This window comes from Danio rerio, chromosome 3 (genome assembly GCF_049306965.1).
Source record: "Danio rerio strain Tuebingen ecotype United States chromosome 3, GRCz12tu, whole genome shotgun sequence".
Taxonomy (NCBI): Eukaryota; Metazoa; Chordata; class Actinopteri; order Cypriniformes; family Danionidae; genus Danio; species Danio rerio.
In genome coordinates this window covers 38,096,959-38,116,968 of record NC_133178.1, presented here as the reverse complement: position 1 = coordinate 38,116,968, position 20,010 = coordinate 38,096,959, and the positions used below count along the sequence as shown (strand labels likewise).

The 20,010-nt window shown below is 35.6% G+C and overlaps 1 protein-coding gene and 1 long non-coding RNA gene across 53 annotated transcripts in view; one reads left to right on the top strand and one right to left on the bottom strand.

Moving 5' to 3' along the window:
- svilc (supervillin c) overlaps window positions 1–20,010 on the top strand; it is a 64,350-nt gene that overhangs the window by 1,084 nt on the left and 43,256 nt on the right. For 21 of the 50 annotated variants that reach the window (XM_073944876.1, XM_073944865.1, XM_073944864.1 and 18 more), the window contains exon 2: window positions 19,363–19,839. In XM_073944876.1, coding sequence (XP_073800977.1) covers window positions 19,547–19,839 — 293 coding nt within the window. In that variant the 5' untranslated portion in view covers window positions 19,363–19,546. Of the gene's footprint in view, window positions 1–121; window positions 199–14,827; window positions 14,870–19,362; window positions 19,840–20,010 lie in introns of all 50 variants that reach the window. The other 29 variants (XM_073944869.1, XM_073944863.1, XM_073944859.1 and 26 more) reach the window with 5 other exon arrangements.
- Window positions 5,983–11,684, bottom strand: LOC137490707 (uncharacterized). 3 transcript variants are annotated; one of them, XR_012401136.1, is made up of 7 exons: window positions 11,636–11,684; window positions 10,994–11,152; window positions 10,368–10,401; window positions 8,947–9,002; window positions 8,707–8,853; window positions 8,521–8,597; window positions 5,983–7,198 (listed from the first exon to the last, which is right to left on the bottom strand). It is a non-coding gene; the product is annotated as an uncharacterized lncRNA (long non-coding RNA). The 3 variants fall into 3 exon arrangements; XR_012401137.1 differs by lacking the exon at window positions 11,636–11,684 and adding an exon at window positions 11,280–11,330; XR_011010620.1 differs by lacking the exon at window positions 10,994–11,152.

Here is a 20,010-nt window from a genome sequence, read left to right as displayed (position 1 = left end):
TGCTGGTTAGCATTTTAAACATTTTGTTGTTGTGCTGTTGTTGTAACACTTGTCTTAAGACTATTACCATCTGTCATGACCGTGTTAGATATAACCTTGACTCTGCATTATCTGATCATAGCTCAGGATGGGGTCGAGCTCTGAATCTCATCTTGGCCTGTAAGTCCATGAGTTTGCTCCGCTCTCAAGCCTTGTGAGGTAACAGAGCAGAATGACTGATCTTGTCAGAAGATGTAAATACGGAGCCATGCAAATTAGGAGACTCATAGAATGTGCTATAAATGTATATATTTTTTTAAGTTATTAATGTGCTGGACATTTACAGACAAAAAAGAGGTGTGATTTTAAAATTTGACCAATATTTAATTTATTTTTATTTTCATTCATTTTCTTTTCGGCTTAGTCCCTTTATTAATCTGAGGTCGCCACAGTGGACAATCTGCTTGTCTGTGTTGCTTGTTTCTGTTCGACTGTCTGTGTTTGCATTTGTAGGCATTTGAATGGCACTTTTCAATTAGTTCAGGGTGTCTGCCGTGTCTTAAAAAGTATTAAAAGTTGATAAATCAGTGTAGAGAAATGTAAGGGACTTAAAAAGTATTAAACGTTTGAAATGCTATTTTGCAAGGTATTACATTTTTATAAAATTTTTGATTCTACAATGTATGGTTGTATGCTAAAGTTTGCCTGAATTAAATCTGCGAATATCAGGATGCTGTGTAGTTTATGAAATTACTTATCACGCTGCTTTGTTTACTGCAGTAACCAGGGCAATACAATTTTTTACTGCAGTTCTATAGGCGCCAACCTGCCAATTTTGCTAGATTTAATATATTTTCTTAATATTTAGTATTGTAATATTGTAAGTTAAAATCTCGCCAGTGTTTCTGGTTGAGGAGTGGTTAAGGTCTTAAAATGTATGGAAAGTTTTAAAAAAGGCATGAACATGACAATGAGTTCACTGTACTCAAATGGCCTCCACAGTCACCAGATCTCAATCCAATATAGCACCTTTGGGATGTGGAGAAATTGAGATTCGCATCATAGATGTGCAGCCGACAAATCTGCCGAAACTGTGTGATGCTATCATGTCAATATGGATGAAAAAAAGTCAGAGGAATATTTCCAGTACCTTGTTGAATCTATGCCATGAAGGAATAAGGCAGTTCTGAAGGAAAAAGAGGTCCAACCCAGTACTAGTAGGGTGTACCTAATAAAGTGCCAGGTGAGTCTAATTATGCTTGCAGTTGGTGAAAAGTCAGTCAGTGCATCTGAAGTAGATATATATATATATATATATATATATATATATATATATATATATATATATATATATATATATTTGCAAAAGCACATGTAGCGATGTCGCATCACAGCAAGTAGGTCGTTGGTTCAAGCCCTAGCTGGGCCAGTTGCCATTTCTGTGTGGATTTTGCATGTTCTCCCCGTGTTTATGTGGGTTTCCTCCGGGTGCTCCTGTTTTCCCTCACAACTCCAAAGACATGTGGTACAAGTGAATTGGGTAAGATAAATTTTCCAAAGTGTATGTGTGTGTGTGAATAAGAATGTATGGGTGTTTACCAATGATGGGTTTCAGCTGGAAGCTGCACAAAACACATGCTGTATAATTTGGCAGTTCATTTTGCTGTGGCGACCATTGATTGATAAAGGGACTAAGGCGAAAACAAAGTGAATGAATGAAATTTGGACAGCATAGTCACCATGTTGTTAATGTTGTTCGTCATTTCATTGCCATTCAAAAACTCCCTCCTATGGCTTCATGGGATAAAAAAAAAAGTGTTCATCGTATGCAGTTTACAATCACCTTAGAAGTAGCCGGTCATCCAGGATACTTTTCAGATACTGTTTTTTGAGTACTGTGTACTGCCATATGCTACCGTTTTGATGAACTGTTTTGCATGCTGTGGTGAAAAGGGAAGTGTTTCAGATTATGTGAATCTTTTAATGAGTGATTCAATCAAATCATTCTGTGAATTGATTCTTTCACAAATGCTAATTAATTTAGGAACAAAAAGTTCTGTCCATGAATTAGCCAATGAATCATTTACTCAAACAAGTTTGTCAGTCACAAATATGGACAAAGTGTGTAATTATATATTAAATATACTTTGCATAAATATTTGCATACATTTTTTTAATCTAAAATAAAAATAACAATTTACCAGCTAGACATCCCAAAAATTGCAAGAAATTAAAAGTAATCATAATAACAATGATAACAAACAAATGTGCATCCATTAGTATTATTAGTGTTATTATTATTATTATTATTCATAATAATAATAGTAATAATCATAACATTGTTATTGTAGTTGTTTTGTATTCTGAATAATTAAACACCAGGAATAGCATAACGTATAATCAATCTGAAAATGTTTACCATACTAATCGTGTTGCACCTGCTCCTGTTTTTCTCATTCAACAAGCCCTTCTTTAATTGATGTATTTCATATCAGTCTTGTATTACTTGTTTTTCTGGCACTTGGGCTCTAATTATAATAAACAATCTAAATGCAGCTGGGTTGTTGTGAATCAGAAAACACACCTGCCATAAGCTAGCAGTACTGCCATTAAACCAACACCTATTAAGTAGCGTGTGCTGAGAATACCTCAGTCATGACCGCTGAATCGTGAACATTGCTGTGTGTGTGTGTGTATTTGTTTGCCTATGTCTTTGCTCAGCACATGTCGATGTCAGATAGAGTTACTGGATTAAGAACTGATGAGTCGAACTGATCCCAAACGTCAAGCAGCCACTATAGTGTCTTTCCTAGCCGTATCCTCAAGCTCCCTCTCATGTCACTCACTCTCTTTCTCTCTCTCTCTCTCTCTTTTATCATCTGTAGTTGCTAGTTTTAAAAACGACTTTTTAAAAGTCACTATAGTAACACAATAACAAAAATATATTTAGTTTTAAGTAAAATACACCTGCAGTGATGAAGTTTGATGCACTATTATGACCATTTATAGATTAAATAGATGTAAGCAAATGAGATTACACACATACCGCAGTATTCAATCTTTTTAAATATGTTATTTCTACAAAAAATTACATTATAAAATATAACGTTGTTTGTTTTATTCTGTAAACGACTAATGAAATGTTTGTTCTGAATTTAAAACAATATGCCTCTGTTTATTCATTTATTTGTTTGCCTGAAATAAGCAATATGCTGTATATTCAGACATGTTTAAATTCCTTTGTATATTCATCATGACAATTGAAACCATTTGTTATTTTCGAAAGAGTATTTTTATGATAGAATAACATAGATTTACAACCAGCACACAGATTTTGCTTTTGTCATGTGCACATTGCTGTCTTGAGCTGAGGCTGTCCTCAGAGGTCATGACACAATAAGCTTGTTAAATCTCTCAGTCCAGTCACTCTCAGACAAGACATGCTGATTTTCCCAATGAAAAGTACATTGCTTTACTGCTGAAGGCCATATACACTATACCTGACAAAAAGTTTTGTCGCCTATCCAGATGACAACAACAAATAATAACTTAAATTCTAGTTGATCATTTGATATCAGAAGTGGCTTATATGAAAGGCAAAGACCTCTAGATCAGTGGTTCTCAAACTGTAGTACGTGTACCACTAGTGGTATGCTGGCTCAATTCTAGTTATACACAGAGGAATGAAATATGTCATGTACATGCTACATACATTTCAAAATTTATCAAAAATTATGTGAATATGCCATATATGACATATAGCCTATATTTCTGAGGTAATCTGTCATGTTTTTTTTTTAACTGTGCAGAGCTGTAGCTACTGTATTTCAATACTGCTCATTTTGGTGGTATTTGTAGAGACAATGTTTTTCTGAGGTGGTACTTAATGAAAAAAGTTTGAGAACCACTGCTCTTGATTATGCTTATTTTACCAAAATAAAACATGATCGTGTCAATAGGTCTTCCAATAGGTCTTCTGCAGTATTTGTGATGATTGGGATGCTGTTCAACAGATGCTTATTGGAAAAATCTCCCTTCTGCCACTTTTCCAAATTATCAGCTAGAAGTCAAGTTATTATTTGTTGCTCTTACAACTGGGATTGATGACAAGACTTTTGCAGGTAGTGTATAGTACTTTACAAGTCTTTTTTATTTATCACTATGCTGAATGAGGCATTTTAGAGCCAGTCAAAAATCTAAACAATACAAAACTAGTGGCTTAGGGGTGAGATGCAAATGAGACACAAAGAAGCAGTTAAGGACCACACTCTCAGGGATGTCTTGAAATACAAAATGTTTTTGGATGTGGGAACCATAGTATAAGTGGAATAATGAACTCTGGTTCATTAAAATCATTGAGCATGGCCTCAGTATTTATGCATTGTATTACGTTTTAAGAATTTAAGGTTGAAAGAGATGTAAATTTTTAAATTTTGTGCTGTTTTCAATATTACAACACACCATTTATGATAAATTAGACATTTTTAGAACAGTGCTGAAGGAGGGATTAAAGTAAAGTGAAAACTCATACAATGTTTTTGTTCTTCAGTATAATGCTACACTCGAAGTGATGAGGAGTGGTGGAAAGAGTACTAAAGAGTCGTACTCAAGTAAAAGTACCATCACTGGCCCAAAAATGTAATGCATGTAGAGTAAAAGTGTCTGTTATGAATATTACTCAAAGTATGAGTAAAAAGTAGCCCTTTTAAAAGTACTCAAGCGTAGTGAGTATATAGCATTACGCTGGGAAAGGTTGATGCGTCTACATGTAATGTGTGTGTGTGTGTGTGTAAAAGTAACATTCTGCTTTTAGTGATTGTTTAAAGCCATTTTGATCATCATTAAATCAGTAAACATCCGTCATCTTCTCATCAGTGACATTCAGTCTGAACAGTCGCTGGGTCATTGCATCCAAACTATCTTCTTGGACACTTTGACTGTTTCCAAACAGTTTGCTGCATGTTTTAAGGTAGTTCAGTATGATGTGATTTACTTTCTATGTGCGATTTGATTGGACAGGAATTGAAGGACTGATTATTCTAATCCCCATAGACATGAAATAATAAAGTAGTGACTGCAGGTTGAAGGTACTGGAGTAAAAGCACAGATACTGCACTAAAAATAGACTCAATGGAAAGTAAAAGTATCTAAAAGTATCTTTAAAACTACTTAGTAAATTACAGTTCCTGAGAAAAACTACTCAATTACAGTTGTTTGAGTATGTGGTGATGAGTTTCTTTTGATTCTTTTGAGTCTGTGCTAGAGATGGGCTTAGAATAGGGTGACCACCTGGCCTAATTTTGTTTGGGATAGTCCTGGAATTAAAAGCATCCCACAAGATGTGAGCACTAAGCCATGCATTCTTATTAGCTATGTAGCTTATTGTTCTTCATCCTTGATTTAGAAATGCCAAAATAAAAAGGGTATGTGGTCACCCCAGTTTGGAAAGATTATTCCACCAGTGAAAAACAGCAAGTGAGAAGGTTCTGGAAAGTGTTTTGTCCTTTTCTGTAATGATTTCATAAGGTGATAGTCACTTTTCGATTGTGGAACTCATAAGTGCACTGTAAATTCTAACATGTTCAGTTTACTTAAAAAAAGTTTGGAAACCGATTGCCTTATTTTTGCAATATAAACTTACAAGGAAATCTTAGATTAAGTTTAATTATTGCCTTGAAGTAAGAAAACTAAAACTTATAAAGTAAACTAACTGTTAAAAATTAAGTAAGTTTAATAGAAAATTCTAGTTAACATACTTGTCATTATTTAGTAATCTTACTTAGGGTTTTATAGTAAGATTACTTTAATAACTCTATTTAACTAATACTGTTCTACCATGTTCAGTTAACATCTTGAATGCTAGTAGTCTCAACATTGTTTTAATCCACCATTTTAAGTAATGTCAACTAAAGAAACTACGTGCAATCGGTTTCCACATTTACTTCAATTAAACTGAACATAAAATATGTAGTTCAACCTACAAGTAATGACATTATACAGGTCTTAAATGTAAACATTTTATTTGACAAAATTAGCAGAATTTCACAATACACTTGTGATATTTTAGTATCACAATACACTTGTACACAATACAGTTTTGTAAAAACCTGTTGTAAAGTGCTGTAATATACTGTAAACAGCAATACAGACAAAAAATATAATAAACATGTTCAACCCTAAAACACAAGTTTTCGAAAAGGTTTGAAAATCTATCAAAAAAACTTTAAATACTTGACACTTGGAAAAAAGATACTTGAATTAGTGTAATTAAACATGCCATTGCACCAGCACCTTAAACATGGCAGCATATAGACACTCACAGAGGAACAGATATTAAGCTTTAAAGCTAATTTGTTAGACTGTGTAGTTTAGATTTTCCTACAGAAAATATCACATTAGTGTGGTCAAAAGTATTGAGTTTGGTATCAATCAATACTGAAATATTAAAAATATCCATTTTCCACCAGAATTTGAGTGCTACTGAGCTCGTTCTTAAACACCATTGATTGGCCACTGTGTTCACATGCTCAACAGAAATGACTGTGATTGGCTGTGACTGTCATAGGTTTACCATTTTTCACTGAGTCCAAACAAAGTTACACAGACACTGAAGTGTTTCAAAGCCATGTCAATAGCTGATTTGTTTAGAAGCTAACATATAAGCTATCTGGTGATGAATCGACTGATCGACAGTGCTTTGAAGTTATCCAGTGTCTTTGTATCTTTGCACCTGGTGAACAGTGGTGAAGTGTGGTAAAAATAATGACCTTCAAAGCCAATCAGTCATATCTACTGAGCATGTGAACACAATGGCCAATCAGTTCTTGCAATGTTAGTGGGAATGTAACACTGCAAACAGCAACATGTTAAAAAGCAACACTTTGTAATTAAACATGCCATTATACCTGAACCTTTAAACATAAAGCACAGCAGTATATAGGCACTCGCCGAATAAAACACATTACGCTTCCCTCCCAGCAAAAGCAACACACGTTGAACAAATTCAAATGCATTGCTCAAAGTCTTTGGGTAGTCCGAATTCAGTGTGTAAATCAAAGCAAAAAAAGAGACATACTGCATGTGGCAAAGTCCATAACCACTTTTCCTTCCAGTATAAAGGCCCACATTGCATCCATAATGAGGTTCTTTAGACATCTTCACACACAACAGTCAGCAGGCCAACATCTTCTGCACTGAAGTCCGACTCTACAATTACATCCTATGAATAGAGAAAGAAAAAATAAGTAAAGTTTGATATTCTAAATGGCACTAATAAAGCCTGTAGTGGCCAGGAGACCAAAAGCAGAGGTGAAAAAAATACAATTCCTTGTGCTTAATTTAGAAACACTTTAGTAGGAACCAATTACCCTATTAACTAGTTGATTATTAGCATGAATATTTGTGTTTATAGTACATTTTACATTCAAATGCTTCTTATAAGAAGGCCTTGCTATGGTGCTCCTTCTTCAATGTAGACCAACACGATGGATTTGCCTGTACTGCTTCTACTAGGCTTGTCATGATAGTGGAATTTATTACCAATCCATATAGTAATTTTAAAAACATCCATTTCCTGCTAACATTTGAGCATTGTTGAGTGTCATTTCTGTTAAGCATGTGAACAGAATGGCAAAACAGTGCTGTTTAAAAATGTGCTCAAAAGTGCTTAAAATGTTAGCAGGAAATTTGCTGCTTAAAATTGCAGCAGAGATTGGTACTAAATTCCAGTATCTTGAACATGATACTATTCTATAGGAACAATACATTTTTTTAATTAAAGAAACACTGTAATGTAATAAAACAAACTGCAGTAAAAGTACTTTTAAAACATTTTCAAGAAATTAAATGCAAATGTGTGAGAGACCAATTGGTGCTACATAATCAATATAAATATTTTGTAGGGAAAACTTAATAAATTGGGAACCGATTCATGAATGCATTGGGTTTTGCTAGATTAAAGCAGTGAGTCAAGTTTGCATTATTTAGCACACTTTTTAAAAATGTATTAATAACTATTTTTTAATAAGAAAATTGATGTTTTAGTATGGCTTTTAGAACAAGGGTGAAGCCATCTACAATCCCACAGCAGGTGACTTCACAGGGTTGGTTATAATACGGAGCATCTTTGACTTTGTGGCTTTTAATACTATTATTTTACATCTTAATCCAGCAGGTTCTTTCAACTGAAATTATATTTCTCTCAACATATTACATAGGTATTACACTTATTAAGATTTTTTTTTCAAGCTAATCTTCCTCCTTTTCAAAACAAGTGTGTTTAAAAATTAAAGAAATGCATTCATTACTTCACTGGCCTATGAAGCTAACTGACCCTGTGACGGCACAAGCTGCTGTATCTGCAACATAGCAATGCTCTTGCTCCAAAGGCCATAATATAACATCCCTCTTACTTTCAAATTCTTACATTAAATGCATTTGTTTTATTTTTATAAAATTGAAAATTTTTATTAATAAGTGAAGTAAACTGGAATGACTGCTTCATTTCCAGTCTAAGAAAGCAGAAACAATAATACTACTTACAAAACACATCCTGAAAATTTCTTTAGACTCATCCCTCTAAAGGACTGAAAGACCCCGGAGAACTGCTGCCAGATGACCTTGAAAAAGTAAAGACAGGTAGACATGCATTATAGCCCAATGAAAACATCAAATGCAATTTATTGCAATCAAATGCAAATTATGATTAAGATGATGTCACAAAAATACCTTTGAATTAACATGTTGAAAATTTCTTCTAGTTTTCTTCTGCAATTTTCTCCTGTTTTTTTTTTTTATTTCAATCAAACGAGCAGTGTGTGTCCAATGCAGCGTAGAACTTGGATCTCACATTTCTTCCTGATATTCGATTGAATTCTGCAAAGATCCAATCAAAACATTATTAGTCATTAATAACATTCAAAAACACAAATTCACAAAATCACACAAAGTTTTGAAAAGAAAACAAACCTTCTGTAGCACTTGCATCAGCTGGTGTTTCCTCTATGACTTCCTTCTGGATGTCACTGTTGTGCACAAAAACGTAAAGTGTTATTGACATGGCTAAGCGAAATTCTAAAACAAAAAACAGAAATCAGAAACACATGCAATGATACAATGCAATGCCATTTAGCAACAGATGTTACACTTTAACGTGACATAGTTAAATGTTCTTGAATAATAAAAGCTGCCAAATACTCCCGGCGCCTGTCATCAAAAGCATGAGCTATACTTGTCACCAAACAGTAATAAACACAACCCCCGATTAAATATAATCATGGCATTGTTGCTGGTGTGCCTTACTTTTATGCGCATTAAAAGTGGAATAAATATTTGTCTCAATTGATGTCTTTAAAAGGACACTGAACTTTCTGACTAGGGTTGCACGGTTTACCGGTACTATGGTAGTATCGTGATACTATGGCTCCAAGATACTGGCGGTGCCACTGTAGTTTGTAAACGGTAGTATTGTCATTAACAGTCTGCCTACAATACATAATGCTGCATGTGAAAAAGTCACTAAAATACTTAAACGATTCAGCAACAATAGATCATTGTATTTTAATAGTCTATGGAGCCTTCTAAGGTTGTAAAACTGTAGAATTTGCGCCTTTTATAGTAGCCTATTGCATATTTTGTGATGGTTCATTTTGAATCGGAATTCGTTTATTTCTGTTCCTGTCAATATGATATAATAGCTACAACAACCGTGACAATCTATTAAAAAGAATGACTCATTAAGTGAAATTTTGAATTACTTTGGATTCTTATCCGATAATAAGTGTGAAAAAAGTATGATAGATGAAAAACCCAAAATAGCAACAGGAAACAATTTTTGACCACTTCATATAGCCTATGTTTGTTGGAAAAATGCTCTTTTCTTTATGTATTTTTATTTTAATGTATTTTTTTTTGCTGGAATGAATACATTTTAGGTGAAGAGATGTGCAAATACTTTTTTCAACAATAAGGGAATTATTTAAATTCAAGTAGGCCTATAATAACATATACAATATATTATTTCTGACATTTTTCTTTATTTCATGGATTTAAGTTATGAATTACAGTATTGCAATACTACTTGGTATCACCATACTTCAGCTGGTATAGTATTGTAACATAAATTAATGGTATCACAACACAACAACCCTATTTCTAACTAGTCCTCAGATGATTATTCAAATGGACAAAATATTCAGACTATTCTTGATCATGCAGTTCTTTGCTGAGAATTTTGTTAAATGTACTTTTAATGCATTAAACGATTTAAAATTACCCTGACACTCAGTAAGGAGACAAGGTAACGTTAATAGAACAATTCATGAATATGTTCTATGGCTTGTGCGGTATTGTTCAAAAAGTTTTCTTTGATGTGTAAGTGCAAAACTTACATTTCCACTGCATATCAGCTCACAAACTGGTAGTCTGAAATAAAAAATAAATAAAGGGTATAATGATATTACAAACCAAATATGCCACTCACAATACTCTAATGGTGTGCTACATTTTAAACAACCTTGTAATTGTTCAAATTTATTTGCCCTAAATTGTTAAAAATTAGTGAAACCTTTTTTAAAAATGCAAACTAACAGGTTTGGCAAAGCCTGTTTCTTTACAGAAAGTTTGCTTATAACAAAGGCTTGTTGATGCCTTTGTTTGATATTGAGCAAACAAAGGGATGTTTCTGTGCTTGGTTGTACGAGTTATACCACTTCATCATTAACGTTATCCATCACACATATTCAGTCGCGTCTGGTCAGATTTATTTGTCATTACAGCAATACAAAACACTCAACGTAACGGCAACACTGGAATAAACCTTCAAAACGGCATAAAGAAAAGACAAATAGCATATAAAACAAATAAATGAGTTAATTAAATATCTCTCGCATTTTCATAAGTTTAACTTTAAGTTTCATAGGGATTGTTAGCATAAGCACACTTTAGCATCATGTGTAAATATGTATCTGCCTCATACAGTGACACGAATCGTAATCGCATCGAAATTCTAAATTACCTACGACAAAAAAAAGCCTCGGCGGGTTAAAACTGCTGCTGCCCCGGCGATCATGGAGAAAAAAACGACTGGTCTGGTCATGAGCCGCTCGCTGACGCCGGACCGAATCACAGCTGATCTCCTCACCTGCTTCCTGCAGGTGATCTCATAAAAGTAAATCTTAAAAAAAAAAACACGCATATTTTCGTCACAACAAGCGCCACTAAAGTTCAGCGATAACTAACGTTACTGTATTTGTAATGCGGATAAATAGGTTTCGTTTTCTTTTTTAAAAATGTAGACCTACAGCTATGTGTTAACTTTACATCTATTTGAACGGATCCTTGCGCGCGCTGCTCTCTCAGTGCATCATTTAAAATGGCGCGGCCCGCTCTTTTAGAGCATAACGCCCACTTTACAAATTACTACTAACTTTACAAATTATTAATAGTTATTAAAAAGGACTAAGCAGCTAAAAATAGCTTATCTAGTAAAGTAGACTGTATTGCAAATAACGTGCAGTGGTCAAAACGTTTAGTCACAACATCATGGGCTATTAATTAGTTCACAAAACAGCAAACAATTTCACAAAGTGCAGGAAATAAACAGATTACTGATACTATACAAATAAAATCAAAGTAGTAATTAAAACGAAAAGTTTACCTTGATTTACAGCAGTACATCTTCTCAATATGAAATCCTGTCCTTCAATGGCAGTGCTGGGTGGCGGTTGGTTGTGACTCGGGATGGGGGATCGGAAATCACCCAGTACGCATGCGTAACAGCATGGCTTAGCCCTTATAAGCAATTTTACTCAAATTACATTAGTTATGGGAACTTTATACCTTACTATGTCAGCAACACTAATGCATTTCTAGTAAACTCAACAATTAGCTTAAAATTAAGTAAACACACTAGAATTTTGATAGTAAGGAATACTATTCGCATTTAAGGTCCTGTGGCTCTACTGTTTGCAAGCATTAATGATGCCAACTTGATGAGAGCGGCAACTGCGCTGCCAAGTACCTATCTAAAATGTAGTGATTTGATTACACAAGTCCATTTAGATGAGCACTGTAATAGTTCACTTCAGCATAGGAATGATAAGGGCCTGGATTAGAAATTCTAGAATTCACTGTGTGATCTTTCTAATGTTGTGTACCAAATCTGCATTATCAAGCTGTTTTTTGCTTATCTGCTTAAACAGAAAATGGTCAGTAGCTTTTCTTTTTTGTATGAATATGTTTCTTAAAGTTAGCATTTTAATTGAATTATTAAAAAAAAAATTCCAGTGCTGTTTAATGGAGAGAACACGTTTTCAAACACCATAGTTATATTAACTAATAATATATATATATATATATATATATATATATATATATATATATATATATATATATATATATATTTTTTTTTTTTTTTCATCTTACCAGTTATTTTGCAGGAAACTACTATTCATCTAGGCAAGTTGGGGTAATTAGGCAGTTTATTTGTTTGTTCTGTAGTCAAAAAAATATATATTTCTTTAAGGGGTTAAAAATATAGACCTCAACAGTTTTTACATTTTTAACATTTCAGTTTGTTTTTTTATTCCACACAAACTAAAATAAATAAGAGGAAAACATAATAGGAAATACTGTACTGTGACAAAAGAGCTAATCATTTTGACTTAATTCATATACTAAATTAATCTATGTATGCCGACAATCTTGGTTCTCCAGAAGTTTGTGCTATTATGATAGTCTAGGAAAAGCAGATCGTCCTGAACTTTGTCTTATCTCAGAATTAAATGCATCCACACGCTGATATTACTATAGATAGCAGTTTTTAGAGTTGTTAGGGAAACAGTATAGGCCACATTTCAGACTTTTGTTTCATCAAAGATCATTGATTAAGCAATTTTTGTCTGACAGAAGTCTACTACTAGTGCTCAGGTGCAATACGAGACAATACATGAACCCCCCTCCCCAATAATTCAGGCTTCACTAAATATAGAGCTGAAATACTGAACTCTCCCAGGAAACAATGGATGTCTGGTCACCCTAGACTTTACTTTGAGCTCCCAAAACACCATATAAGGCTCGTTGAGTGAAGTTGCACCCCTCTGTCTGCTGTAGTACTGCTGGATCTCTGATCTGTTGTTATACTGGCTCCATTGTGTTTCACTTGTGAGAGGATCTGACAGAATGCTGATGCTTACAGTTTGCTTATTTAGGAGCAGAGTAGCCCCTATGTGCACACACACACACACACACACACACACACACACACACACACACACACACACACACACACACACACACACACACACACACACATTTACCAGCTTTTGATGGACTAAACTTTAAACTTAACCAATCATTACATACTCACATAGCAGAAAACTACACTAAATACTTTAGACATACAGTAGGAGCAAATGTTCATTCTCTCCATTCCCCTTCTTCACACACACACACACACACACACACACACACACACACACACACACACACACACACACAAACACAGACACACACACACAGACACAGACACAGACAGCAGGAGCTCACTTGGACAGCTTCTGTGGGTCGACCATCGACCACATGCCAGGTCCATGCTGGATATGGGTGATAACATGATGATGTCATTATTTATGTATGAGTAAAGCTGTGTTTGTGTTGTTATGGCAGCTTGGTGACTAGGTAACTGCACTTTGTGTCATGAATGATAATTTAGGCATGTTCTAACCTGTCCTGTTTGGGTAATTTGGTTTAATACATGACATGAGTGTGACATGATGAGCATTTTCTATACCTATTCTTTATGTTATTGTGCTAAAGATAGGTCAAAGTAACCATAATAGTTGTTTCTGAATTTACCTTTAAATATGTTCCTCTGATGGGGCAGCACGGTGGCGCAACAAGAAAGTCGCTGGTTGGAGCCCCGGCTGGATCATTTGGCATTTCTATGTGGAGTTTGTATGTTCTCTCCGGGTTTGCATGGGTTTGCATGGGTTTGCTTCGGTTTCTCCCACAAGTCCAAAAACATGTGGTGTAGGAGAATTAGGTAAACTAAATTGTCAGTAGTGTATGTGTGTGAATAAGAGTGTATGGATGTTTCCCAGTGATGGGTTGCAGCTGGAAGGGCATCCGCTTTGTAAAACATATAGTGGATAAGTTGGCGTTTCATTCCGCTGTGGCTACCCCAGATTAAAAAAGGGACTAAGCTGAAAACAAAAAGAATGAAGAAATGTTGCTTGACCTTTATTTATTGTATGACCTTCAGATAATTATAGCCTAGGCTTATTGGAATCATGGGTTCCACCCTACATTTAAAAAAAAAACTTTCTCCAGGTATGTTTCATTGCATGTTTCAGATGACAAATCTACTTGGGGCACTGACTACATTTTTTGCAAATGAGAAATACATTTTTTTATGGTACTTTTTGTGTATGTTTCAATACACATCCTTCTTGTACACGTTAAGGCTGGGACACACCAAGCTGATGGCTGGCCATTGAGCTTCATCAGGCTTCATCAGGTTGTTGAGCATTGATTCAGCTAGTTGGTTTAGTGTCCTCTTATCAGTTTAACCTCAGAGCAAATTTGACTTTCTCAAAACATTATATCTCTCAAATATTTGGAAAGCATTATAGATTACATAAGTGAATCCCTCACAATTACTGTGAAAATGGTATTAAATGCTCCTTTGTTAACGCTTTTAGTTCTGGTTCTGGTTTCCCTTTATGGGATGAGAAAACAGAATACTGCCCACCATAAGTGCAAAAAGACATGTACTCTCATGCAGGGACAAAATGCTATGTCTTTTTTCTGTCTCCTTTCTGTTCTGTCCTATTGGTGTGTTCACGGGCAGCTTTTTGGTTCGGATGGTACCCGATGCAGGGCGACAACACAGGTGGGTTTCAGTTGCACTAGTTGTTTGGTTTGGTCTGTTCCGCTCTTTAATGAGTAAGCGGGGCTTGATGTACTGTTCAACTATACCAGCGAGCACTTCCTTAAATCCAACCAATAGTTTTGACCAGTGTTGGCCACGTTCCTTTAAAAGAGTAATTAGTTACAGTTACTAGTTACTTCTTACAAATAGTAACTGAGTTAGTAACCGAATTATATAATTATAAAAGTTACTATTTAATTACCAGGGAAAGTAACTATTGCGTTACTTTAAGAAAAAATCTAATTTGTCAAATGACTATAAATATAAAACACTGTACACTAATCTACACTATTTTACTGTTGTTGCGGGACAATGTGAGAGACAACCATCAAATTCAACATATCATTATAAATACTATCGTTACTATATGTGAATTACATCTGGTTATAGTTGCACAATACACACAATATGGTTAAGAACTTTAAGTATTTATTGCACAGACCACAACTCACAAGAGCTCACGTTATCACCTGCATTCTTAGCCTCTAATGTTGTGGCCTCATGTAACAAAGTGCAGTGCTTCATTAGATTAGAAGTTCTTGTCACAGATGCAGAGAGACTGTATTCTACCTTGGCATAAGTTTAACAATACATCAACGAGGAAAATAGTGCTTATATTTCCAGTTTACGAAAGCTACGTTTGTACTTGTTGGATTTTCCATCGTTCTGACTCCTGGTTGTTGGTGTGTGCGAACTGACTGCATGTGCTTGTGTGTGAACACCCACACTATTCTCTGACTGGCAAATGATGGAAATGGACTCTATCTAAGCCATGATCTAAGCTAATCATTACAGTTTCAGTTACACCATGTTCACAGACACACCAGTCATCATCGCTGGTTTGTTATGTGTCCCGCCCCAGTCCCAACAAAATAGGAACAGGGGAACCAGTAATTAATTTGATTACTCGTTACTGAAAAAAGAATCGCCGTTACTAACGCCGTTAATTTATAGTGCCGTTATTACCATCACTGGTGTTGACAAAAGCAAGCGTAAGAGAAAACTACACTGCATCACATAGTTTTACCTTTATTTTTACATTCAAATGTAAAAAAATTTTGAACAAAAATTAATTAAAAATTCTCATTATGTTCTTTTAAAATAAATATTTCTGATAGCCTACACATTTGGCAAGAATTCATTCATTCATTCATTTTCTTTTCGGCTTAGTCCCTTTATTAATCCGGGGTCGCCACAGCAGAATGAACCGCCAACTTATCCAGCAAGTTTTTACGCAGCGGATGCCCTTCCAGCCGCAACCCATCTCTGAGAAACATCCACACACACACACAGTACGTGTACAGTACACACACTTGTTTATTCTGCACGATGGCAGGACAAGCTGAGACTGAAATATACTAAAATACACCTGTGTTGGGTGTTGATGGATCAGCTTCTCTGATGAATGGCTTGCCCTCAATGACTGCTGAGTTGAGGTGTCGAGTGTCAGAATGAAGGAGTTTCCCCTCACTAAACCAGGCTATGAAGCACATGCTACTACTGCAGTTTTGCAGTGCTGGTTTGTAACATATTAGATGTAATCTGGATTTATAAAATGTAATGACTAAGGGGTAACCAGATATTCTATTTGTCTAGGGACAGTCCAGAATTTTACTTCTACTTTTAGTGTTCTCACTTATTATGTAACAATCGTCTTTTGTTTCACTTTCCCTTAAGATTCCTAATTCCTGAGCACTACTAGTAGCCATATGCCGCATAAAAACAGCTAATCAATGGCAGCTAATCATGTTATAGTATATTCTGAAGAAAACATTTTCCATCTAATCATATTTTCATATACAGTCAACCACCGAAATAATGGTGTTTGAATGGTTTTGAGATTGACTATAGATCAATAGTCAATCTCAATAGAAGTGTTGGTTAGCAAATAACTCTCCAACTGAATAAAGGCAAGTGTGAATTCATTGTTTTTGGCCAAAAAGGTTTGGATTCTAATGGCAATCTGTCATTGCTTCCTGGTAAAATACATTCCTCTGTAAAAAGTTTTAGTGTCATCTTTAAATCTGAGCTAAAATTTGATCGCCAAATTAATGCGGTTGTCAAAATTAGTTTTTTTTATATTTTAGATATATTGCCAAGCTGAAGTCTGTCCTCTCCTTCTGTGATTTGGAGAAGGTTGTTCATGCTTTCATCTCTTCTCGTCTGGACTAGTGTCACACATTGTATCTGGGTGTGAGTCAGGCCTCTCTCTCGCGACTGCAGCTGGTTCAGAACGCAGCTGCCAGGCTCTTAACAGGCACAAAAAAACGAGAACACATCACACCTGTACTGGTTTCCCTTCACTGGCTGCCAATCCAGTTTAGAGTTCAGTACAAAGTTCTGTTGTATGTTTTTAAATCTCTCCATGGCCTGCCCCCTGAGTATATTTCTGAGCTAATTGTTGTGCACAAACCTGTGAGATCTCTTCGCTCTAATGATCGTCTCTATTTGCAAGTTCCACGATCACGCTTGAAATGTCGAGGAGATAGAGCTTTCTTAATAGCAGCTCCAAGACTTTGGAACGATCTTCCACTCTCTTAAAGAACAGCTCAAACTTTTGAGTGTTTTCAGAGGTCACTGAAAACACACTTACTTTCTTTAGTTTTTAATCATGTGTTGTAAGTTTATGTATTTTGTTTTTGTGTATAGTTGCATGCGTTTTATGTGTTTTATATACAGCAGTTTGGTACCCATTGTGGTTTGTTGAAAGTGCTATAGAAATAAAGTGAGTCGAGTTGTGTTGAGTTGAAAAAGTGTCAGTGAGGAAGAGATTTGCTATAGTTATAGCAGGATAAAGACTTTTAAATATATGTTAATAGACACAGATAAGTGGGCTTGACAAACCACCTGTAGAAAACAAAATTTTTTCATCTTTCTGTCATTTTAACCTGGCTGAGCCTGGTCATAACCTGGATGGGAGACCACATGGGAAAAATAGGTTGCTGATGGAGGTGGTGTTAGTGAGGCCAGCAGGGGATTCTCAATATGAGGTATGTGTGAGTCCTAATACCCCAGTATAGTGAAGGGGACACTATACTGTCAGTGAGCGACATCTTTCGGATGAGAAATTAAACCGAGGTCCTGAATCTTGCGGTCATTAAAAATTTGATAGTACTTTTCGTAAAAGAGTACAGGTGTAACCCTTGTGTCCTAGCTAAATTCCTTCCATTGGCCTCCCAATCATTCCCATCGACTGGCTGTATCATGATCTCCCCACTCTATCAATAGCTTTTATGTGGTGAGTGCACTGGCAACGTTGTCCTGTGGCTGCATCGCATCATCCAAGTGGATGCTACAGTACACACTGGTGGTGGTGTGGAGAGACCTTCTTCTCATGATTGTAACTTACTTTGGGTGTATGGCTATACACGATAAATGTGCTATATAAATACACATTGCTTACTTAACAGACACTTGTACTAGTTTTGCACATTTGCACCAGACACTTTCTTATAACTATTAAACATCTCAAACAAACAAACAAACATTTATGAAGTGAGCTTTACACTGGTGAGTGGGCTTGACAAACCAAATGTTGAAACACGCTTCTCTCTCTAAAAATCCCACACAGTTTCTTTGTATAATCAGCACTTCTTGTGTCTACTGCATCTTCATTTAATCACTGAATTCCTCTTCTATTGTAAGTCGCTTTGTACTAAATGACTAAATGTAACTGTGTAAATGTGAAAGACTTTCTAAAAATGGTTTGTTTCCCAAATAATCGTCAAATTAGTGCTTCAAATGGAAAACACTACCAATAAAACAGCTTATGAAATGCCACATGACACTTTACAACTACTTTAGGAAAGTAATTTTCTTGGATTCATTTGCCATTCAAATATCAAATAAGATATTTGGCAACAAATGAAAACAGAAATAATTAAATTAGGTCAAAACTAAAGAAAAAGTAATCCAATATGTTACTTGTATGATCAAACTAATTTTGTTACTGACTGCAGTACTGACTAAATTCATTCATTCATATTCCTTTGGCTTAGTCTCTTTATTCATCAGGAGTCGCCACAGCTGAATGAACCACATTCCAGCATATGTTTTACACAGCGGAAGCCCTTCCAGCTGCAAACCAATGCTGGGAAACAACCATACAGACTCAATCACACCCAAATACTACAGCCAATTTAGTTTATTCAATTTACCTGTAGCGCATGTCTTTTGACTGTGGGGGAAACCTGAGCACCCTGAGGAAACCCACGCGAGCACGGGGAGAACATGCAATCTCCACACAGAAATGCCAACTGGCCTAGCTGGGACTTGAACCTGCGACCTTCATGTTACTGACCTAAGAAATAACAAATAACCAGGAACTGTATTTTAAGCATGTTGATTCTTGAATGAGGGTGTTTTCCTGTCCTCTTTTTCATCTAAAGATATGTGACACCTATATTCATTAAACTTTCTCTTTTAACTAAGAACTCTTTCATTTATTTCAACAGTGCCATGTCCTCGGGGAGATGATCAGGATGAAACACAAACATATTATAAGAACCTGCTGTTTTTTGAGCTTCTGATTAATCACTTTCAGTTGTGACTCCACCCTTGTTTTCCAAAACGATTACCTGCCAGGAATTATTCTGCATAATTCAGACACCCTAAGTGACAAAACAGGAGTTAGACAAAATGGAAAATGTAAGCCAGGAGTCCAGAGCTGAACGGATCGCTCGCTACAAAGCAGAGAGGCGGAGAGAGCTGGCAGAACGTTACGGCAGCCAAGAAGAGGAGCTTCCATCAAAGTGGTCTAAAAGAGAGAGGGAGGGTCGTGGCATTCGTGACTCTAGCTTTGCGGATACGTCTGTTTCTGGTGGAATAAATGGAGGGACAGGGAGGAATGGACGAGCAACACTGGAAGAGAGGACTGCAAAGATTTCCAATGGATATAAGATGGATACCAGTGGAGAAAACACAAAGAACAGGTGAGATGGCCTGAGACTTTATAGCATACACAGATTTGTGTCATCAAATAGTTTACCTGATATTTCTATTTAAACGATCAATTATAGCAATTAAAAATGCATCTTTGAAAGTAAAATTGCATATAGCAAAAATGAACTTTTTAATTGATGTTTGAAATGACAGATTAAAGA